This window comes from Marmota flaviventris, chromosome 12, assembly GCF_047511675.1.
Source record: "Marmota flaviventris isolate mMarFla1 chromosome 12, mMarFla1.hap1, whole genome shotgun sequence".
NCBI classification, from domain to species: domain Eukaryota; kingdom Metazoa; phylum Chordata; class Mammalia; order Rodentia; family Sciuridae; genus Marmota; species Marmota flaviventris.
Genome location: NC_092509.1, coordinates 74,186,005 through 74,210,457, shown reverse-complemented (window position 1 = coordinate 74,210,457; position 24,453 = coordinate 74,186,005). Strand labels below are relative to the sequence as shown.

At 38.3% G+C, this 24,453-nt stretch overlaps 1 protein-coding gene across 4 annotated transcripts in view; it reads left to right on the top strand.

Annotated features, from left to right (window-relative positions):
• Cr2 (complement C3d receptor 2) overlaps nucleotides 1–22,473 on the top strand; it is a 37,813-nt gene extending 15,340 nt beyond the window's left edge. For 2 of the 4 annotated variants that reach the window (XM_027934633.3, XM_071600115.1), the window contains exons 2-20: nucleotides 625–1,014; nucleotides 2,451–2,639; nucleotides 2,724–2,823; nucleotides 3,084–3,166; nucleotides 3,664–4,071; nucleotides 4,668–4,844; nucleotides 4,925–5,015; nucleotides 5,291–5,367; nucleotides 6,251–6,658; nucleotides 7,058–7,231; nucleotides 7,306–7,378; nucleotides 7,738–7,820; nucleotides 8,533–8,925; nucleotides 9,920–10,105; nucleotides 11,386–11,571; nucleotides 12,209–12,232; nucleotides 12,893–12,968; nucleotides 18,668–18,776; nucleotides 21,355–22,470. In XM_027934633.3, the coding sequence (XP_027790434.2) occupies nucleotides 625–1,014; nucleotides 2,451–2,639; nucleotides 2,724–2,823; nucleotides 3,084–3,166; nucleotides 3,664–4,071; nucleotides 4,668–4,844; nucleotides 4,925–5,015; nucleotides 5,291–5,367; nucleotides 6,251–6,658; nucleotides 7,058–7,231; nucleotides 7,306–7,378; nucleotides 7,738–7,820; nucleotides 8,533–8,925; nucleotides 9,920–10,105; nucleotides 11,386–11,571; nucleotides 12,209–12,232; nucleotides 12,893–12,968; nucleotides 18,668–18,761 (3,212 nt within the window). In that variant the 3' untranslated portion in view covers nucleotides 18,762–18,776; nucleotides 21,355–22,470. Of the gene's footprint in view, nucleotides 1–624; nucleotides 1,015–2,450; nucleotides 2,640–2,723; nucleotides 2,824–3,083; nucleotides 3,167–3,663; nucleotides 4,072–4,667; nucleotides 4,845–4,924; nucleotides 5,016–5,290; nucleotides 5,368–6,250; nucleotides 6,659–7,057; nucleotides 7,232–7,305; nucleotides 7,379–7,737; nucleotides 7,821–8,532; nucleotides 8,926–9,919; nucleotides 10,106–11,385; nucleotides 11,572–12,208; nucleotides 12,233–12,892; nucleotides 12,969–18,667; nucleotides 18,777–21,354 lie in introns of all 4 variants that reach the window. The other 2 variants (XM_071600116.1, XM_027934634.3) reach the window with 2 other exon arrangements.
• The last annotated feature ends 1,980 nt before the right edge of the window (nucleotides 22,474–24,453 follow it).

Sequence of the window (24,453 nt, the reverse complement as noted above, 5' to 3'; positions counted from 1 at the left end):
TCTGTAGTGGTAGGACCAAACGTGATCATGCCACCTGTAACCCCAGGTATGCGGTGCATTTGAAATAGGCTCTGGGTGATTATTCTGTTCTAGATATTGAACTTGCCCCTTTCCCATATTTTTGTCTCACTGGATTCTCATCACACTCCATGAAGTAACTTGAATTATACTATTTATAAAGAAACTGAGGCTGAGAGAAGATACAACTTGCCTAAGGTCATACAGCTATTGAATGACAGTGGAGATTTGAAATCAGGTCTACTGAGTGTGAATGTCATTAGTCTAAGATGCCTCCTCATATGTAATTACCATGTCATTAATATATTATTCCCATGTGCTGTTTGTTTATTGCTTCTCATTAAAATTGTTTAGCCAGAACTATTGTATAAATTCAGTTTCACTGTTATTGTTTGGTTAAAATGGTTTATATTGATTTGTTAGCTGAGGACTGAGAAACAGGTAAGAATTTAGGAGCTTGGGAATCAATGAGGACTGTAAGCAAGACATAAATCATACAAATACCTAAGCCAGTTTCTTAAAAGTGGCATTTGAATCTTTCGTTTAAATTTGAATATTTTAGTGTCACCATCAGTGTGCCAACATAATTCCTTTTCTATTTTTCAGGAATTTCTTGTGACCCTCCTCCTCCTATAAAAAATGGTCGGAACAGTGCTTACTCGCAACCTATACATCTTGGTACCGTAATAAGGTACATTTGTGTGGCTAAATATCGTCTCATCGGAGAAAAAGTTATTTTGTGTATAAGTAAAGACCAAGTGACTGGAGTCTGGGATAAACCTGTTCCTGTATGTGAATATTTCCAAAAAGATTCTTCTTGCTCTGAGCCCACCGTACCAGGGGGATACAGAAATAGAGAAGCTAGACCGCCATACAAACATGGTGATTCTGTGACATTTACCTGTAAAGCCAACTTCACCATGAAAGGAAACAAAACTGTTTGGTGCCAAGCAAATAAAATGTGGGGCCCAACGCCACTACCGACCTGTGAGAGTGGTGAGTGAGAAAGAAAAACCTAGTTGAGGGGCTGGGATCTCCCATCTCTGTCTCTTCCTGAAGGGAGGAAAAAGATGGATTTCAGGATGATAGGGGTGGAGGGAGGAAGCAAGGAAAAATTTGAAAGTTGAGGTTTCCATCTTTTTTCTTCATTGTGGAAGAATTTTACTGTCAATTTAAAGAACATGACTTGAGCAAAGGAGTTTGAAGTATTAGGGGAAAATGTCATTGATCCTTCTTAATAACTGAGTGGAAAATCTCCCAAAGATGGGAGGCCAGAGTTTACTAGAGCTATGGGATTTGAGTGATTTTAAACTATATATTTGGGTTACTACTAAAGTAATAAGAAATGTGGGATCTAATAGAAAAAAAATCACCCAATGGATGTAAAATCCATTGAGGAAGGCTGTACTATAATCTGGCTCAAGTGACATTCTGTCCTCTGTGCTTGGTAAGCACATTCTGAAGTGACCCCTGGTGTCTCTTCAAGTTATCTCCTAAGACGACATTACTCTTTGGATCAAAAGACTTTGAAAACTGGACTACATTCAATTCTTCATTTTCTTCTCATCTGGCTTGGTTTATATTCCGAATGCTCTCCAAATCCAAATTTCAATTTTCCAATTACAAGGATTGACAATATTTGAAAATGTTATAGCATCACAACTGGATATTTATATTCTTAATAAGGAACAATATTGAAAAATTCTAAATGGATTAAAGGGCTGAGAAACCATTCAATCATTAACAATATAATTCCATCTACCAATAGATTGATCTATAAATAGATAGGTACATAAATGTGAGGATAGTCTCAGAGGAGGAGATTTTTAAGATAGTCACAAAATTGAATGACTATGGGAAACAGTAACTAAGTTTTTGTAAACCTTTAGGTAGATAGATGTACATATATTGACATATATAGACACATTTGTATGATATAGACATACTCTATTATTAAGTACAGGAAGCATACGATAATATGTATGGAGTATGCCCACAATATATTAGTGTATATATGTATCACATATTGGATACCAGTAAGCTATATGACTAATATCTGGCAGGATTACCCTGCAAATAATAAAGTACTACTTTTGGAGCAGAGAACAAACTTAAGGACAGGATGAAAATATGGGTAAAAGTGGATATACTTTTAGCAACTGAAATTTTTCTCAAGGCAAAATCAATTCATATAGTGTAATTAAAGATGAAAATTAATGCAAGAGTCAGGGGATAAAGTGGATACAATTAAACCACATTTGAAGTTGAAAATTAGTGATAGCTGGTTGCTATAAATTACATGCCATTTATTTGAATCTATGTCCTAAAGTGAGCAGATTGTGAAGCCCGTCTCATCTGATGGCTTTTTTTCCTAATATGTGTGTTTGTGTGTGTGTGTGTGTGTGTGTGTGTGTGTGTGTGTGTGTGTGAAGATATCCCTCTGCAGTGTCCAACACTTCCTGAGATCCACAATGGACATCACACAGGGCAAAATGTGAGCCAGTTTGCCCCGGGATTTTCTGTGACTTACAGTTGTAAACGTGGCTACTTGCTTAATGGAGAAAAGATCATTAGGTGTCTATCTTCTGGAGACTGGAGTGCTGCCCCTCCCACATGCAAAGGTATCCTATATTTGCAATCTATTTTAAGGAACTGGGCTGTTCTGTGATTTGCCACCTTTTCTTATATGTGGCTTGTATTTTTAGAGGCACGGTGTGACACTCCAGCTCAGCTTCTCAATGGGCGGGTAGAGGTACCTCAAAGTCTTCTGGCTGGAGTGACTGCGAAATTCTCCTGTAATGAAGGGTGAGTATCAGGAGGCTCTTTGAGATTTAATTTATTTTGATGACCCATGCATGGTGGAAACTGAAATTTGCAGAAGGAACCTTTGGAAGGATCTATGGCTATCCTGAGTGAGGTTGTAAGAGAGAGAGCTGGTTAAAAAAAAAAAAAAAAAAAGTAGGTGCACACAAATGGAATGAATTTGTCTTGTATTTTGAGTGAGAGGCTGACGTTCTTCAGCACAAACTGCCTGACAGCTCTGAATGACCACCCTCTGTCTCCAGGTACAGATTACAAGGCCAACCTTCTAGTCAGTGTGTAATTGCTGGAAATAAAGCTATTTGGACCAAGAAACCTGTATGTGAAGGTATGTAAGACAACCGTAGGGCATACGTAGGGCGCCATGGTGGTTTGACAGGACGCTGCAGTCTCAGCTTTACAAAAAACTTCTGGTTCATTCACTAGCATACAGACTCTTACATAGCAAAGGATACCTTGAAATCTTAAGCAGCAGGGTCTTCATTGAAGCAGCCTTCAATTGTCTCTTTATTCTCAGCCTCCCTCAAGTCAAATGGGCTTCCTAGGCTTTTCCTTCTCTGAAAGCTACATAGACTTGTGAAATCATTCAAAAACATTGGATACTTGGTAATAGGAACCAAAGGATCAGCTGAGTCAATATACTCAAACATGAAGATTTAAAGTCATACTTTTAAATTATATTGTATTTGCTGTCTTGATGGAGTTATTACAGATTCAAATATCACTGTCCTTGAACCTAGGAGGTGGGAGTAGTTTCAAGCAGCACCTGAGGCATTGTCTCTTGCAGTACACTTGTGATTTTTCATCTCTCTCTAATTTCTGTAGAAATTCTTTGCCCACCACCTTCTCCTATTCTCAACGGAAGACATACAGGCAGCTCTTCAGGGAAATTTTCATATGGAAGCAGTCTCACTTACACTTGTGACCCAGACCCGGAGAAAGGAGTGAAATTCATCCTTATTGGGGAGAACACTATCCGTTGTACCATGGATAGTCAGAAGTTGGGGACCTGGAGCGGCCCTGCACCACGCTGTGAACTTTCTACTTCTGCGGTTCATTGTCCACATCCCCAGATCCTGAGAGGCCAAATGTCATCTGTGCCAAAAGATCAATATTCCTATAATGACACGGTGGTATTTGCTTGTGAGCCCAGCTTCACCTTGAAGGGCAGTGGGAAAATACGATGTAATGCCCAAGGCACGTGGGAGCCATCAGTGCCCGTCTGTGAAAAGGGTGAGTGTTCTGTACTGATGTATCGTCTCGAAAAGGTCGAGGAAGGATTGTGGGCTTTCAACAGGACCTTTTCCACTTCCTGTACTCTTGGTCAAACTAAATATAGAGTGGGCAGAAATTCTATGGAGGACTTTCTTAACACTCCCCACCCCACCATGGTTTCATTTTGTGGAAATATGCTTGGGGAAAAAGTATTAGGGATCATTGAGTTGTCCATTTCTTTCTTTAAAAAAATGGAAGTAAAACACTTGTTTGTCTTAACAATGTTTCTTAAAAGGGAAGTCATCAAAGCCCTCACCCAGGGATATATCAGAATCTCCCATAAAAGCATCCAAGATGGTTCCTTAAGAAGGAAGAAACAGGAGAGGAGTTAGACCAAGCAGGAACTGAACAGGATCTGCAGCTGCCTAAGTACAGACAAGAAAACATGACTGAGAAGCAATGATCTAAAATTACCCCAAACTGGGTTGCAAGATACGCTCGTGCCACACAGCTGCTGCCAGAGTGCAACTGTAGCATTAATGTCAATTTTTTTTTTTTGGCTCAGTTTCTGTTGTTATCTTAAAGCAATTGTTTTGTGTTTTCCTTTGCTTTAGAATGCCAGCCACCTCCTACAATCCTCAATGGGCAAAGAGAAGATAGACGCCTGGTCCGCTTTGACCCTGGGACCTCCATAAAATATAGCTGTAATCCTGGCTATGTGCTGGTAGGAGAAGAATACTTAAACTGCACCTCGGAAGGAAAGTGGACACCCACTACCCCTCAGTGCAAAGGTACCAAGCCTCCAATGCAGATGTTTTGCTGTTTTTAAGACTGCCTTGTGCTGATGTCTCCCCCTCATCTACTTTCCTAGTGGCGGAGTGTAAACCGAAAGGACCGCAACTCTTTGAAAAACCTCAGAATGCGTTTATTAGACCAGCTGTTTACTCTTCTTGCGGTGAAGGGTGAGTGAAGGCTCTGACTTAGTAGTGCATACTACTATGTAAGAGTTTATCTCAAAGGTCCTTCCCTGTTCCATGTTCCTGCAGAGTTGATCACGCTATTTGTCCTTGCATAGAAACTATGCAATGGATAGATGGCACTGACCCTGGCTACATTTTTGTTGCTGTTGCTTCTATCACTTCTTGTTCTGAAAGGAACAAATCTGCCTTAAAGCCAATAGTTCTCACTTAGCTTAGTGGTCAGCAGATGGCCAAATGATGTGACTCTTTATCTCTAGGTACCGGTTAAGTGAGAATGCTTATCAACAGTGTGAAGGTACAGTTCCTTGGTATATGGAGATTCGTCTTTGTAAAGGTGAGTGGCAAAAAATGACAGAGAATCTGAAGTGATGGGCCATCTATGTGTTTCTTGGGAGATTTCGGTTTCAGGCCATGCCGTGGGGACTAGTGCATTAGATTCCATTCTGTCAATTCTGTCAATGGTTACAGTGGCATAGCTTTGCCATGTCTTTCTGTTGTCACTGTTGCCTACTTCAGTCACCTAAACTGAATGTATTCAGTTGCTGATTCTCTTTTGTGATTTAGGATTATGAGAATAATGAGAGTGATGAATGTGTGAACCTCCATCTTTAACATGGGATAACTGTGGTTTAGTGAAGCGAACAGGAGATGGGTGTCAGATCTGAAGTCAGATTCTGTTCCCACTGTTTAATAGCTGTATGACCTTGGGCAATTTATGTAGCTTCTCTAAAGCTCTAGTCTCTCATCTGTAAAACTGGCATCAAACTATAGACTTCAGAATTATTGGAATTAAATGATACTAACCCTATTTTCTGGATGGAAAAACTTCTAGTCACAAAATAGGCACTCAGCCAACAATAGATACTCTTAGCCAACTGTACTATTGTATCACCTCAGCACAAAGCACTCAAAAAAGCATAATTCTATCACCTGTACCTTTTGTCCTCCCATCGGCTATGTTCAAAGAATTCTTCCTTTAATTAGCAAGTGACTACTGGGTCTTTCTGCCTCATAATTTGATATCGATCGGTATGTTCACTTTCAATAAAGATTTTCTTTCCTGTGAAACTGCTTAAGTTTTATATCCATAATGAACTTCGAAATAACACCATGAAAATTCATCCATAGCCTCTGGGAAATGACAGCGTCACAACCTGCTTTGCTAATATTCTTTGTTGTCTGAGAGAGACTTCTACAGTATCTTTTCATCTCTCTAGAAATCACCTGCCCACCACCCCCTGTTATCTACAATGGGATACACACAGGGAGTTCCTCCGAAGACGTTCCATATGGAACCATAATCACTTATACGTGTAACCCCGGGCCAGAGAAAGGAGTCCAATTCAACCTCATTGGGGAGCGCACCATCCGGTGTACAAGCACTGATCGAGAGAGAGGCACCTGGAGTGGCCCCGCTCCTCTCTGTAAACTTTCCCTCCCTGATGTCCAGTGCTCAGAAATCATCATTGAAAATGGAGTCAAGACATCCATAAAGCCAGCCCCATATTTCTACAATGACACTGTGACCTTCAAGTGTAATAATGGATATACTTTGAAGGGTAGTGGTCAGATTCGTTGCAAAGACAATGATATCTGGGATCCTGAAAAACCAGTTTGTGAAAAAGGTAAAAACCCAATGGGGATTTAGAAAAAAAAAAGGTATTTACTTACTTTTTTGTTTATTACTCCCACTCAATACTAGAGTTGTAGAAAAAGCCAAGGGAGCATGAATTACTTTCCCATTCCTTCGATTCTGCGAAAGAATGTTCTATGTGTGTTGTATGTATTCTTCATGCAAATGCCCCCTTAGATCTAGGATATAGTCAGGGTAGATAATGAGAGGGATTTTTTTTTTTTAATGGGACTTGTTCTTTTACAAGAGTAGAAAGCATTCAGTGATGAATGAGAGCTTTCTGATCCTCGGCTTCCAAGTTTTAGATTGTCTGTTGTCAAATGTTGCATACTTACAATTTTGGAGTCGAATTCCTCTGTATTGGTGTTTATGTGGGGAGCTTTCTCCTCAGGATGCCAGCCTCCTTCTGGGCTCCATCACGGTCGGCATACAGGTGGAAATATGGTCCTCTTTGTCCCGGGGACGACTGTAGACTACACTTGTGACCCTGGCTACATGCTTGTGGGAAACAAATCCATTCAGTGTATGCCTTCAGGACACTGGAGTCCCACTCCACGATGTGAAGGTACTTTCAGTTCCTGAGTTGTCTTTCTCTTTGAGATGAAGTATCTATGAATAATTCCAATTTTGCTCCCCCAGAAGCATGTAGGGATGTGACAACGCTTCCAGCTGAGGCACATGTGGAACTAGTGAACACGGCCTGTCAAGACGGGTGAGTGTGAGGTAGTCCGTTCTGAGTAAAGGGGTCTGCCTTGGGTTTGCTCGCTCACTCTGCCCACAGCTTTTCTTGATGAGTTCCTTTACAGGTTCCTCCTTGTTACACCCACCGAGAGCATTAGGTTGTGGTGGTCTAACTAGCGACTCTGAGTTTCTATGCTTTCTTGAAATGGGAAGAGCTTTACAGGGTTTTTAAGTCTAAAGTAGTTTTCTTATTTACAAAATCAAGAGTTCTAGCTTCCTCCGCCAAAGTTCCTATTTGGAAGTGCCTCTGTATCTATAGTTTGAAGAAGCCCAGTTGCAGAAGTGTGATTTTTGGAAAAAGGTAATGTATTATATTCTGTCTCTCACTAGGTACCGGTTGACTGGACATGCTTATAAGAAATGTCAAGATGCTAAGAATGGGGTTTGGTTCCAGAAGATTCCACAATGTAAAGGTAAATTCGAAAAAAAAAAAAAAAACCCACAAAACTACCTGTGTACATAGCGGGTTAGAGAGGGAAGGCCACCGAAGAGATTTCATTTATTTATGATTCTCCCTCAGTGTATATGTAAGGTAATAGAAAATCTATCAGTGTTTGAGTCAAGCATAGTAGTGCACACTTGTAATCCCAGAGGCTAGGAAGGCTGAGGCAGGAGGATCACAAGTTCAAAGCCAGCCCTCAGCAATTTAGTGAGGTTCTAAGCAATTTAGCAAGAGCCTGTCTTAAAATAAAAAATAAAAAGGACTGGGGATGTGGCTTAGTGGTTAAGCGCCCTTGGGTTCAATCCCTAGTACCAAAAAAACCAAACTTTCAGTGTTTTATCAACCCTTGCACTAGGAAACAAATAATAGAAAGTGAGTATTTGCCATATATTTATAAAATATATAAACTATTTTTAAAAACTGTAGCTCCTATTTCTAGGCCATAAGAACATAGTTGTATTTCTTTCTATCTTAATACTTTTCTGAATTTTTTGGAACAAGTATGTATTACTCGTCACAACTTTTAATGAAGATGTTTAACAAAAAGCATAATCTGGCTTCCAAAAGTTAAATAATTTTAGTTATGTGAGGTGTAATGCAGTTGTATAGTGTCACCTGTACTGAATGAAAATCGTCATTGTGATGGATCCACTGAAGTTGAATCCTCTAAATTTCTCCTGCAGCTATTCACTGTCCCCCTCCACCTAAGATTGACAACGGGAGGCACACGGGCATGATGGCAGAGCACTTTCTGTATGGAATTGAAGTCTCTTATGAATGTGACCAAGGATTCTATCTTCTGGGGAAGAAAATTTTACAGTGCGGAAATGATTCTCTAGGACATGGGTCTTGGAGTGAACCTCCCCCACGGTGCCTACAGTCTCCGCCTGTAACTCACTGCCCTAACCCAGAAATCAAACATGGATACAAGCTCAACAAAACTCGTTCTGCATATTCCCACAATGACCTATTGTATGTTGCCTGCAATCCCGGCTTCATCATGAAAGGAAGTCACTTGATAAGGTGTCATACAGATAACACCTGGGTACCAGGGGTACCGACTTGTTTCAAAAAAGGTAAGTTCCTTTAAGGAATAAAATATGGATATTGTACAAAATAAAGGTTTTTGAATATGCACTTGCCATTCTGGCTAGGGGAAAGCATTTAAAAGCTAAGGCGGTTGTATTGTTCGACAAGATATCTGATTTTCCTTCTCAATGATGCTTTTCCCTCTTTCTGTTTTCAATGTGTAGAGCAATATTATATGAAAGGACAAAAGTTAACTTCCAAATTAATTGAGGCTCCAAATTTCTTATTCTTATGAATTTAAAATAGGAAAAATACACAGATATTTTTTGGCTAATGTTTGACTGTAATGTTGCTTGATAATTTGATATTTAAGGCTGTCATACCAACCAGAAGGAGAACTGTAGGTGTTCCAAAGAGTGAAGCTGGCCTTCAGACCACCAAATTATCTTTCTTATAATTTTAGTTGTCATTGGGAGCTTTATTCCTGTCAGTGATTATCTACAGCAGACACTGCCAATGAGCGACCCAAATGAATTCAGGACCCCAGAACTTCTCTGTGGCCAACACAGTAGTCTTATTTTACGAGAAACCCATCTCTGTTGCCCAAGAAAATTAGTGAACCTGCAAATAGTGACATCCACAGCAATTGCCACTTTTGAAAGGATAGGGGATCTCTGATTTATCACACAGAGACTCACTTCCTAGTTCCTAATGGCATTGGATGTGTGATCCTTAGACTCCAGCCTATTTGCTAGGTAGAGGAAAAAGAAGAGAATTCTCTTGGTTGACAGATTACAACTGTGGATTACAGCCACTGATGTTTCAATATCTTCCTTTGTTACTTTTCCTTAGATCATCTATGAGGTAGGTAGGAGTTATACATTTCTGTCCAGTGATGCTTGGTCTGGTTGGAATGAATGTTTCTGGTTACCAATTAACCGGCTTATGGCCGATTGCCTTTCTGCACTGTTATCACTTAAGATAGTGCTGTCTGGTATTTCTCTATGTCGAATTAAAGGTCCTTCCTTATTGATCTCTAAGCTTTCTTAGAGTGTCAGCCTCCACCTACCATCGCCAATGGATCTCATACTGGTGGAAATAAAGCTGAGTTTGCTGCTGGAATGTCAGTCCTGTACAGCTGTGACCAAGGCTATCTGCTGGTGGGAGAGGAGTTCCTTGTCTGCACATATGAGGGAACCTGGAGTCACCCTGCCCCTTACTGTAAAGGTACTTTGTCTATTTTTTCTTTTCTTTTTTTTTTTTTTTTGATCTTAGTAAATCAATTTGTTCCAAATAGATATTTTCTATGTTCAACTTAGAATAGTTGAACTGTTGAAATGTTCTATGTTCAACTTAGAATAGCCAATGAAATGCTATTAAATGGATCATTTAATTAAATGCACTTAATTGGATTAATACATTAATTAACATGAATGTTTCAAACTCAGAAAAATGGCTTAGGCTATAGTCTATGTGGTAAATGACCACAAATGTAATCCTTCACATACAGAAAGTTGAAGAGTTTTCATGATTAAACTTAAGCACAGATTGTATCTATGCTCTGGTTACAGTTATGATAAAATCTTTTGATAAAACACCAATAAAAAATATGATGGTCTTTTGAGCATATTTCCTCTGGGTGGTCATGGGATTATGGGTAAATTTTTTTATAAAAATCTTCAGAAAGTCATCTTTGCTATCAAAAACATTGCATATGAAGTATGAATAGTAAATTAATATCTAATGTTGCTGAACACATTTTACTATATGCCAGACACTTTACATGCACAACCTCATGAGATCAATCTTCCTGAGATCCATAGAAGTTTGGGGCCATTATTATCCCTGTTTTATAGATGAGGCTCCAGTGGGTTGGAGAGATTTATAACTTACTCAAAGTCAGGCAACTAGCAAGTAGGAGAATCAGAATTCAAATCTAAGATTTTACACTATTGACCTCTACACTGGAAAGGTGAAAGAAAAATGAGAAAACATACCAGTATGAATTAGAGAGTAAGATGGGGAGTAGGAAAATAAGCCAATAATTCAAAATATTTAATATTACCCATTCAGCCTTCATCTTTTCTCTAAGAAGCCTTTAGAATGATCCCATATGGAAGCAAAAAGAAAGAAAACAATCTGACTTAAATTACCTGGTGATTATTAAGACTGACAGCTGATCCTAAGAGACTATACCTGAAATATTGCTGTTTGCTATTTCAATGAAGCGTTGCTTACTGACAATGAAATAAGGTAGTTTCATAACCTTTCCAGTAAAAGGAGTTGCTTCTTGGGACTGAGGCTGTGGCTCAGTGGCAGAGTGCTTACCTCTCACATGTGAGGCACTGGGTTCAATCCTCCGCACCACATAAAAATAAATAAACAAAATAAAGATATTGTGTCCATGTATAACTAAAAAAATATTTTTTTTTTAAAAAAGGAGTTGCTTCTTTCTTAGTAAAGGGACAAAGTATGACTCTACTTCAGTCTGATTCCTTTAATTGCAGAGGTAAACTGTAACTTCACCGAGAATATGAATGGAATCCAGAAGGGACTGGAGCCTGGGAAGATGTATCAGTATGGAGCTGTTGTAACTATGGAGTGTGAAGATGGTTATACCCTGGAGGGCAGCCCTCAGAGCCAGTGCCAAGGCGACCACCAGTGGAACCCTCCCCTGGCTGTCTGTACATCCCGTAAGTGCTAAAGCTTCACTGCTACTTGCATCTGGCCCATGGAGAGAGACCATGAAGTGTCTGCCTCAATGTTGGAGACCGCAGGGCTTTCAATTGACATAGGTCTGTGACCAGTGGTACAATAACAATGAACTTGAAGCCAGTGGTCTATTCTAGAAAAAACACAGATTTCTGAGGATGCAGGAAGTAAATAAAAGAAAAAGAGGGAAACATTAAGAGGAGAAAAATGCAAACTAACAGCCTTCCATTTGGAAAAGAGTTGTAGCAGTGATTTCCCTCCTTGCTTAATTTCGATTTATAAGTGCTTGCCAATTTGACAAGAGCTCCAAAAACATGTTAACTAACCTGTTAGAACTGTTCATGTTTGCATTCAATTCTGAGAAATCGTTAATAACAAAGTTGAGTATATTGTTTTGTTACTTGTTGGTGAATTTCCCAACCTACCTAATTTAGGTGAAAAAAAAAATCCAGTGAATTGTCACATGATAAAAGAGTGGGTCCAACTCAGGAATCCAAACTATAATAAATAGACTTGGAAGGGAGCTGACTTCTGGTACATTGCCAGAGGTTAATGGGACTTGGGTTACATGGAATTATACTATTAGACTGATATTTCATGATTTTATATTCTCCTTAGGTTCATTTGCTCCTCTTCTTTCTGGTAAGTTTTCTTAAATACTTGAAGAAAATCTCTTATTGTCTTTTATAAATACTTATAAAATTAGATGCCCTATAGTCCATTAATATTTTTTCATTTCAATTTATTGGATACGATCCTATTTTAATGTGTATGTCATATTACAAAATATCCCTTTGGATAGAGTTGCATAAGTAATTTAAATAGCCAACTATTCCTGCTTTTTAAAATGAAAGTTTTGCTTTCATTACCCCTTGGTCTTTTGCATGATTTGGTACTTTTGAAAAAAATTCTGCTCTAGCAAAAAAGAACTGAGAGTCAAATGTTGTTATGCAAAAATCATGGCATCCTGGTGTCCTGAGCTCCTAATTTCACCTCAGTGACAATGTTACTAATAAAACTGAAAGGAACAGAAAAACCCAATAGAAAGTTGTCTGGAACCTTGTGATATCATGCTTTCTGTTTAAATAAAACGTGGACTGGCTCAAATCAGAAAAACTTTAGGCCCAGTTATGATTTATTCAGGAACTCAATGTTTATGGTTGAGAAAATTTAAATATAATAAAATATAAAACTTTTTAATAATTCTTAAGCATAAAACACTCAGCATAGGCCCCACAATCAGTCCATAACGATATAGGTCATGTCTTCCTGGCATTTGATGGTCACTGTTTTTTCCCCTAGGTATCGTGGCAGGTTCAGTACTTGCTCTCTTCTTGGTTGGTGTCTCCTTATACATGATACTTAAGTACAGAGAACAGTAAGTTCAATTGCATGGTTGATCAAAATGCACAACAGGTCTTAGCTTCTTGTCTGAAACTGAACACAGAAGCACCCATTGTTTGAAGTGAACATTGCAATGTGACAACTGTAAGGAGGGATCTGGTGATATATAGAAGGAAGACCCTTCTGTAAGAACTTAAAAGATCCCCCGCACACAGCTCATTTTGTAGAATGATGTTTATTTAGATAGTACACTGTACAAAATCTAGGGATCAGAAAGAAAAACAAAACAAAGCAAAATGCCAGTGGTAACAGCTGCAGATATTTTGGTCTATTCCTATCAAATATTTCTCTTATTTTTTTTTTCTTTTTTGCTTTTTAAACTGAAATTATGGCATTAGAATATCTCATCTTAATTTGATTTCCATTTAGACGAATGTATATATTTTTCACATCCTTAAATCATGTTTTTATTTAGTTACTTAAGAGCCTATTATTCTATTCTGTGTATTCATGCTTTGCAACAATTTTATTGTATATACATTTGTTTTGATAATAAGATAGGAAGAAAATCTTTGGACAAACTGTTTTCCTCATCTGCTAATTTCTTTAGGATAAATTTAAATTTTTAGAATTAGTAGGGATAAGTATATGAATATTTAATATGTTTAACAAATATTGTCAAATGACTTTCCAGAAATTTCTAACTTGATTATATATCAAATAATTAATGTGTCTGGATGTGTTGTGTTTCTCAACCTCTTTTCCTGCTTCATTGATTTGTCTATTCTTTCATCACAAATAATTTGTTTTTAATTAATATAAACTGTATTATACTGCTATAATATCTGATAAAGGATCTCTAATACAATTTGGGGGGCTTCCCACTGTATTCTGTTTTATTCTTACAGGCAATTTTTGAAATTGTTATCAATCAAGTGTTATGATTGCATTTAAGTCTGTAGAGGAATTTCTGAGAAATTGGCCTCTTTCATGTTCTCTTGTTCAGAAACATACTAGGTCTCTCCATTTGTTTCCATATAGATTTGGCTCAGGTCAGGAAAACCTTAAGCCCAATTATGATTTTTCATGAATTCAGTATTTAATGTTGAGAAAAGTTAGGTATAAGAGTCAAAAAACAATTTTCCCACAGTCAAGTCACCTTTTTTTTTGACTAAATTATTTTTCTGTTTGCATAAATACTAGATTTCTATTTTTTGTGTTTTCTTATCCAGAAACTAGACATACCTTTACATTTTACTTTTGTTTTATAACATCTGAATCCAACTGGAATTTATTTTGTGGCCTGGTGGTCGATGTAACCCCACTTGCATTCTTTTTCTGTGTAGTCAATTCTTTGAAAGCCTGTTTTGAGGAACATCCCTCCTTACCCAATGTTTTGTAGTGCTTTTTACCAGGTAGTGTAATTATTTACATAATAATTAAATAATTAATATTTAATTATTATGTCAGCTGCGAGTTATGTCAGAGACACATGATAGAGATGTGGAAAATAGATGGTGTTCTGCTGATCTGCCTGTCTCTAGGAGACAGAACTACTCTATTAAGAATTATAGCATTATAAAAGTTTTTCTGAGATTTCAATTTTCTCCCTCTTTAAATTTTTTTTCCATTTATTTTTGCAGATAGGTTATAGAACTACTTATATACAACCATAACCATAGCCCCAAGAAAAAAGTATTAGTATTCACAGTTTCCTTCCAGAAACATAGATTTTGATATTTTTTTTAAAAATCTATCAGTCAAAATTTAATAGTTCACCTCATAATTACATAAATTTAAATTATCTAAGTATCCTTTTTATTGCTTTTGTAAATAAAATCATTTTGGCTCTGACATAATTAATAATTAATTTCAAATGATATCTAGGAATCTTTATCCTAATACAATTATTCATTTTAACAGGTTTTTTGTGAGTTATCAAGTTAGTAAAAGCATTTTCTACAAATCATTATTATTGTCATGATTTCCACTTGCTGTACATTTTTTTTTTAATTTTTTAGTTGTAGTTGGACACAATACCTTTATTTTATTTTATGTGGTGCTGAGGATGGAACCCAGCACCTCGCACATGCTAGGCAAGTGCTCTACTGCTGAGCAACAAGCCCAGCCCCTTGCTGTATATTTTTATTTACTTATTTATTGCTCAATGTGTTAAGTTAAAGAATATCAGCAATTTCAGAATAGACTCTTCCATATGTTGCTGTGTCTTTTTAAATTTTTAATCAATAATGTTAAAGAAATAGAAGTGATATGATGAGAGATGATGACCATGACCATTTGTTCTTTTATTATGCAGTAACTTCTGAGTACCTCCTATGTCTTAGTCCCACACTAGACTAGAATCACAAGTCATGGGCTGTATCATTAAGATCAAAGTCTGGCTGAGCACAGTGGTACCTGCCTGTAATCCCAACAACTCAGGAAGCTGAGGCAGGAGGGTCTCAAGTCGGAGGACATCCTTAGCAACTTAGTGAAACCCCGTCTCAAAATGAAAATTAAAAAGAGACTGGGGGTGTAACTCAGTGGTACACTATTCCTGCGTTCAAACCCCAGAACAGAAGAGGAGGAGGAAGAGGAGGAGGAGAGAGAGGAAAGAAGAAGAAAAGGAGAGAAGAGGAGGGGGAGGGAAAATAAGAGGGTGAAGATATCAGTCTGGCTGAGAAGCAAGCTTGCAAATCAACAAGAATGTAGTGTTGTCATATTGAATTATGGGATATTTGGTAGGAACACAAAGCAAATGGTCAATACTTGGAAATTTTAATCAGAAACAGTTTCATAGTGAAGAAGCTGTTTCAGGTGAGACTTAAGAGAGACAAAAAGAAAAAAGTATTCCAGATAGAAGGAGCAGTTTGAATAACAGCCTAGGAGCTTGACTTCCCATCATATATTGTAAGGATCATATAACCAGTCTGACATGACTTGGAAATAGTACATGAGGTAGTGATTGAAATTAAAGATGGCATAGATTTACGTGGAGGTGTGACATCAGAGAGCCCCCAAACCTTGTGGAAATAACAGAATACTGATATCTGCAAAGGATACATTTTTAGCAACAACACAACATACCATCAGGCATTAGAGACTTCTTTGTATGCATAGGTTCTTGAGTCTCCATACATGATAGTGTTAGGGAAGATAACCAGATGATGTCTCATCAAGTCTCAGATAACTTTGGATTAGGGATGACTAAGTCATGCCGCCCCAAATGCATCACCCAAAATACCCAGAAAAATTACTTTAGCATGCCAAGCCCCGTAGGTTCTATCATTTCCTGGGCAACCAGTGCCATCTGATGCCATTGTTCACAGCTGTATAACCTAGTACAGGTAATGGACATGAAGAGGTTGCACTGAAATCACATATTGATGGTGTCCTTGAACCTAAGCAATTTACTGTAGACCTGGGAGGGCCTGAGCATGGGTTTGGCCACATTCTACAATTGGGATGCACTTAGAATGTAGTGTTTACCAGAGTGGGCACCTCTTCACTATAGAACTGTTTCTGATTAAAATATAAATATATACATATGTACATGTATATATGTATAACAAATAAATATTTATTTATTTGTTTGTTTGGTTGGTTGGTTGGTTTTTTGTTTTTTTGTTTTGTTTTGTTTTTTGTTTATTTTTCTTGCAGAGGTTCACAATGACCATGAGAGTATTCAAAGTATGGCAATAAAGAAACCCATTTTGGTTTGGTTTGGGGCAGTTTTTCTAAACAAATAGAACTGCAAAACTTTTTTTTTCAACATAGTCCTTTAACATCCATGGAACTACTGTTCCACTTGACATTGGGGGAATCTAGAAAGTTTGTGAAGAGCTAGACTATCAAAATCCCTGCACACCATGACAAAGAGCAGGAGTATGTCCTGTAGGATTTTAGGCAGGGAAATAAGGTGTTCATACTTGCACTTCCCAAAGAAGGGGCAAGTTGGGCTGTCGGTCAAAGTAGCAGGTCAAGAGGGTGGCACCTATGTAAGAGGTATCTTCTTTATGAAAAGAATGGGACTTCCAGGACTTAGTGATCTGCTGAATGGAGGGAGAAGGACCACACAGAGCAACTCCTGTGAAGGTGGGCCAGTGGCTCACTACATGAGGAGAGTGGCAGGTTTTGTGGGAAAGAGGATGAGTTTCGTTCTGGCCTGCATTCTGAGGCAGCCATTATGCAGGACTCAAGAGAGGGGCCCAAACTCAGGTGGGTGACACATCACAGTGGATGCCTTGAGACCAAAAACAACAGAAAAGGTAAAATGGGGATGAGAGAGTTCCTCAGAGGGACAGTAATATTGAAAAGGCAGGAGGGAAACGGTAGATGGAGGTAGACGGAAATGAGGAGAGAGTAGTTTCATAGAATTCAAGAGAGAAAAAGGATCCCCCTCCAAAATAATAATAATAGGGCTATCATTTGCATGGCTTTCCTCACAGGAAGTTAGAAGATAATTTTAGCTAAGAGTAATTTAAAATTTAAATAAATAGAAAATGTGGTCTCTATCTCTTTCCTTCATGCTATTAAGTTTGCTATCGGAGCATTGCATGTGTAGGAAAATTTGCAAATTTGGAAATGCCTAGAGGTTCAAATAATGCATAATGTTCCAGTCTTAATATTATTATTTGTTAGCATGTTACATCATATAACATATTTAAATGCCTTAATTAATATGAACCAAACATATATGTTAAACTAAATGCCTAAGTGTCACTCACACTTTCCATTTTCTAACCCACTTCAATTTGTTTTCTAATAATTAATATATTAAAACATTTGAGCTGCCTTGAATACTTTTTATAAATGAGATGAGTGGTCATTTTAAAATGAATTTCTAGTGACAAAATTAAATATTTAAAAAAAGCCACCTAAATATTGGAAGAAAACTGTGCTGTTCTTCTAAGATATTTTACCAAAACCTAAGTCTCACACTTACCCAAAGATTACCATTTTATAATATCTTTAATGTGTCTTTTATAAGCTGACCTCTTAAATGTGGTTGTAAGTGGCATGCTGTAAGTAGCCTTAGCAGCCTTAATGGTAACCTTTCTTACCCAGTAATTCATTTCACAGATCTAGCTGATGGCATAATCACATTGTATTGTCTTCCATTAATTCTAAAAACACGGCTTTGGAAGCATAGTGAGGCTAGGGTGTAGCTAAGTGGTAGTGTACTTGCCTAAGGGTTCAATCCCCAGCAACATACACACACAGAGAGAGCACAGTAAAGTATATGTGCTTTCAAGGAATCAAAGTAAAAACATTCTCTTGAAAATTAGTTAAAAAATTTTAGTGCTGTATGAGTATGTAAGGATTCTGAATTAAACATCAAATATCAAAATTTCCTTTTAAATCGGAATGGGAAATGGAGTCTCAAAGGGGTAAATTATGATTCTATCCTAAAATAAAACCTTTTTTTCACTTTTTTACTCAATTTTGGAGTCAAATTGTTAGTCACTAGGAGTCCTGAATGTGGGATAAAATTATCTAGTGTCGGCTTCTGACATGGACACCTCCCACACTGGCAAATAATTTATTTTTATGTGCCTTTGCAAAAAAGGGAGTTTTTACTTCACAGAATATTTAAGACAATAAAATAAAATCATCAATGCAAAGTACTTACCATGTGTTTACATTTATAGAAAGCAAACAACTGATACACATTTATAATAATCATTTTAATAAGTAAAAAATTTTGCTTTTTTTCTTATTTCTTCCATTTAGCAATTATTATACAAATACAAGCCCTAAAGATGGAGCTCTTCATTTAGAAACACGAGAAGTATACTCTGTTGATCCGTACAACCCAGCAAGCTAATCAGAAGACAAACTGGTATCTAATGAAATTTAAATATTTTTATACATTTATATGTCAAGATTTCCTTCCATTTTTTACCAATAATCATAGTGCTATTTTATCAATAAGCATAGTACTAAGTATATATTGCTCTGACTTGCACAAATCTTTAGTGACCATGCACGTTGTTAATTTACCTACTTCGTATTGCCAAATGATCTTCCTGGTTTTGTAAAAGTCCATTCATCCATTCAACAAAGATATAACTAAATAGTACAATGACCAAGAAAGAAAGAATGAAGAAGATAAATGTTATAAAGAGAAATAAAGTAGGCAAAGGAGACAGAGAGAACATGGTGGGTCTGAGTTTTGTCTTTACTAAGAGAATGGCATTTGAGCAAAGAGTAGAGAGCATTAAGGAGCCAGCCCTGGGGCTTCATGGGGAAGAGCATCTGAGAAAGCACAAAGGCCATAAGGGGCAGTAAGCTGCCCTGTTGGAGCCAGATGGTCAATGTGACTTCAACTGGACTGACCAGGGGTTAGAGTCTCTGATTCTCATTAGAGGAATAGGGGATGGGGATAGGGTGATTGTATAGAGTATGTGAGGTCATCGTGATAAATGTTTAAGCCAAGAAGCATCACAAACACCATAACTGGTATGTTAAGAAGAAACTATAGGAAGCCAAGGGTGGAAGTCAGGGTGCCAGTGAGGAGGCTGCTGCAATAACCCAAGCAAGAAATAGTGAGTGCCACCACCAGGCTGGAGAGAAGAGTCCAGATTCCATGTGCATTTTTCAGAGGGTAACAATAGGATTTGCTGACAGTTTATTTCAGGATAAGAGAGAGCAAGGCAATGATGATGATGTCAGGGCTTTTGGGCCTAAGCAACCAAAAGGAAAGAGTTGCCATTAAGGTGGGTGGGAATGTGAAGAGCAAGACTGGGGAGAAGAATGGAGTTCCATTGGGGGATGAGTCATCTACCATGAGAAATGTACAAGCTGAGGTACAAGTCTGTGCTGCAGGCAATAGGTCCAGCCTGGAGATACGCATTTGGGCCTTGTCTGGGTGTGGATGTATGTGACAATGAGATTAAATAAGATCACCAAGGGTGGGGGTGGTGTAAGAGGCTAGGGAAGAGAAAAATTCCCAGGTCCTGAGCCTTGGGTACTCCAACAGGGAGGAGATATGGGTTGAGAAGGGACCAACAAAGGATGGAAGGAGCAGAAGAGGACCCTGATACAGAAGAGCCCCAGAGTGTGCTGTTCTAGAAGTCAAACGGAGAAAGAAGAAAGCAGCAGGGACCAACTCCACCAACTGCTATAGATAGGTCACAAAGATGAGCAGTGGAAATTGACCATTGGGTTTAGTAGCACAAAATCTATTAATGAACTCGATGAGAACAGTTTGGGCAGAAAGTAGGCAGGCAGAATTATGACTGTCATGACCTTATGAGAGAATGAAAGAAGATAAATTGTAGATATCAATACATACAGCTTTTTCTACATGTTTTTCTTTAAAGAGGACCAGATACATGGAGCGACAGCAAGAGGTAGAAAGAAGAGGAAGAAGTCAGAGGAGATATTTTTTAAGAATGGATAAATCGCTGTTATGCTGCTGTTCTATATGCTGATGAGAATGATCTGGGGGAAAGTGATGGCAGGAAAGAGGGAAGACTTGCTGGAGCAGCGTCTGGAGGCACTATAAGGAATAGGGTCTACTGCTTGAGCAGAGAGGTTGACCTGCTACGGGAGAAGGCTTTGTCACAGAAGGGAAGGCAGAATAGACAGGTGCAGGTGAAGGCAGATGAGAGGTCTGGTGGTGCATGCATGGTGGTGAATGCATGGGTGGAAATTCCCTTTGATGATTTGTCTTCTCAGTGAAGAGAAAGCAAATTGATCAGCTGATTCTGAGAATGGAAAAGACTCTAGATTATTAAGGAGAATGGAGAAGCTATTTTATAGCAAACTGAAAATTGAAGACTAAATCATAGGGAGTACAGAAATGTGGACAGGCACCCTAAAGGATCCATCTAAGGCAGAAAATGGGGGTGAACACCAGAAGGTTTACTCTGCCCGGGCATTTATGTTGAGCGTCTTTCATGCCCTCACTATCATCCTGAAAGACAGATACTATCCCCAAATAATACCAAGATGAAATAATATCCTAGATGAGAAAAAAAAGAAAAAACAAGACTAAAAGATTCTCTTGGCCAACCTCAAGAATTCAAGTTCAAAAGTGACTTGAAAATGCTTTCTCCTACACAACCTATAAGACAAAAAAAATGAAGTTACCACCTCTGCCCTTTTGGAAATTACTAAAGGAATATGAAACATATATCATAGGGTCAGAATAAATACCATAAGCAATGTACAGAAAAGCCATAGTGGTAATAGAAGAAGAAAAGTTACTAATAGAGAGTTGTAGAAAAAGGGAAGAGGAGAGCGGGATACTTCATACCAGAGAGATCTCCAAATCCAAACCATGAGAGACCAGAGTAAACCCATTGAATAAACATTTGTTGAATGAATGAATGAGAATGATATGATTACTTCCATTTCTCCCTCATTGGGTTATTCACATTTATCAACATAAATACAATTATTATCTGTTCCAGATCCTGTTTTCTGAAGAAGCATGTCTTATGGAATGATGTCTTCTAATAGGCGTTAAAGGTTATAATTGAATGAAAACATTAACGCTCTCATTATTTGAACATCAAGTTGCACCGCTGCCACCTAAACAGGAACAACCTATTTCCATGTGGTTTATGACTTGGAATCCCATGGAACATTCATTGGAAAGACATCACCTTAAGATCAGCAAGTCTCTTTGTGTGGTCTCAACGTCAGTCAAGTGATTTCATAAGCTAATAACTTCCTGTATGTACTTATTCCCAAGCAAATCAAAGAAAATTTGCTTGATATTAAAGACAGGAACTGAGGTTCACTGCCATGAGCAGTGCAAGGCTTTGCCAAAGACTCCCTGTGATCTGCCTAAAGCCAGGCTGTGGCAATGAAAAAGGACATGGCTTTAGAAGTGTCACCTTCTTACCAAAGCACTGAAAAGAGCTGTCCTCGCCTCTAGACCGATCCTCTTTTGTAGCCAGCGTACTTACTGTTGCCATATGCTTTGGGTTTAATGTGGCTTTAATTGTTTAAGCCACATACAGAGTACGCCCTGTGATTATGATGGGCCTGCCTTTGGGGAAAGACTGGCTTTATTTTAATAGTAGCTTCCTTCTCTGATGTGGTTAAATATTTCACTTTTAGCCCCATTTGTTTTAAGTTTCTCTGACAAACTGTATATTCTTTGCCTTTTCCATAATCACTGATTTCAATTTACACAAGTTTTTTTTTTTTATTATAGGAGTCAAGTTTTAATTCTAATGATTTGGTATATATTTCAAGCTTTGGATATTTTCTGAACATTTTTAATATGTACATTAGTCATTCAAATAAACTGTATTTGCAAAACAAACAAACAAACAAAAATCACTTGCCTTGTATGATTCTGTTTTTCTGGAATCAATATTTTTTTTCTTTTGTACCAGAGATTGAACCCAGGGGTTCTTAACCACTGAGCCACGTCCTCAGCCCTTTTTATGTTTTATTTTGAGACAGGGTCTCACTGATTTGCTCAGGGCCTCAGCAAGTTGCTGAGGCTGGCTTTGAACTCATGATCCTCCTGCCTCAGTCTCCCAAGCTGCTGGGATTCCAGGCCTGTGCCACCAGACCTGACTAGAATCAATAAACTCCTGGCATAACTGACATAGTTATGTCTTGAATAACAGTCACAGTCCTAGTTCATGGTTTAAGTTATTCATTCTGGATAGCACCGCTTGATCATTGTAGAAAAACTCTCAACCTACAAGTTCAACTTCCTCACTACCAATGCCTTCTCTTGTATTTATCCAGCTCACCTTTCCTCTCCCATCACACTCTAGCTCTAGCTGTTAATTTTCTGTGTTCAGTCATTTAAACTATTGTGACACAAAACCCTGCTCAACAGTGACCACAAATTTCCTCTCTCTACTTTTTCCTAGATGAGATATGCAGTTCAGCGTATTTTTTGTAATTTTTTTAAATTGTGGTTTTGTTCAAAAAACCCCACACATTTAACATGAAATTTACCATCTTAACCAGTTTTAAAAGTGCAATTCAGTAGGACTAAATGTAGTAACATTTTGTAAAAACAAATCACAAGGATTTTTTTTTTACCTTGTGAAACTGAAAATCTATATCCCTAAAAAATAAATTCCCATTCCCTTCTTCCCCAGCTCCTGGACACCACCATTCCACTTTTTGTTTTCTATGAACTTGACTACATTAGAAGCCCCATGCAAGTAGACTCACACAGTCTGGCGTATTTCCCCTAGCATGATGCCCTCAATGTTCGCCCCTGCTGTAGCATGTGACAGGATTTTCTTCTTTTTTTAAGGTTGATATTCTGTTACCTATTGTGTTAGCTTTCTGTCACTGTGATAAAATACTTAGGATAAACAATTTAAATAAGGAAAGGTGTATTGGGGCTCATGGTTTTAGAGGTTACAGTCCATGGTCACTTGACCCCGTTATTTTGGGCATGGGGTGGCACAGTACATCATGGTGACAGCATGATAGAGGAGGTCTGTTCACCTTTCCTCATCATGGCCATGAAACAGGGAACAGGGGGTGTACAGGGTTGAAATATAAGGGCACACCCCTAATGACCTAACTGCCTCCTGCTAGGCCCCACCTCTTAAAGATTCCACCACCTCCCAATAGCACATGGGCTTATGACCAAGCCTTTAATACTTGGACCTTGGGGGTTACTTCCAAACCACAGCACACATACATACCACATCTTGTTTATCCATTTATCTATTGGTGGACACTTGGAGGTGTTGCTCCCACCTCTTGGCTATTGTGAATAGTGCTGTCATGAACATGGTTGCAAACTTCTCTTCAGATGTTTCTTTCAAGTCTTTTAGTCACTCACAGTGGGGACCATTTTTATTTCCCTATGATATCTGTTCACTTACCTCAAGTCATCTATTCTACCTTCAACCCTCCTTCCTTGAACTCTTAGCAGGTCATGGACACATCAGAGGGCAATTATCTTGGCCTTCTCTTTCTCCACCTCCACTCACCCTCATTCTTATTTCCATCCACCACTTTTCACCACATCCTGCCTCTTCTAGGACATTGCTCCATCGGTTACACTCTCTCCCCTCTCTGGCTCCTTCTTCCCACCTATAGGCCTCCTCAAGCCAGGACCCATTTAGCTGCAAGGGAGAACAATCTATTTTTCACTGGCTTAGGTAAGAAACAGAATTTATTATATGACAAGACAGAAAAGACCCAGGGTATAGTTGGCTTCTGTCAAAACAGGAATTAAATGTTCAAATCATATCCTCAGAAGTCAGTCATATTTCCCATTCTGCGTTCCCTTACTGGTTTTATTCTCTGGCAGACATTCCCTAAAAACTGGCATACTATTTGATGACATTGTCAAAGCCACATCCCACTAGCTTAGCACTCCAATACCAAGAGCTTCTCTCGTAAACAAATTCTTCAATAGTTCTGATTTACCCAAATAGGGTTACATGCCTCCAAATGAACCAATTATAGGGCCTCAGTTGCCCACCCAGCTTTGGAGCTTTGGGATAAATCTTTGGAGCTTTAGGATAAATCTATCTTGGTGGCTCCCAAATGGGACTATTTTCCCCCAAGGG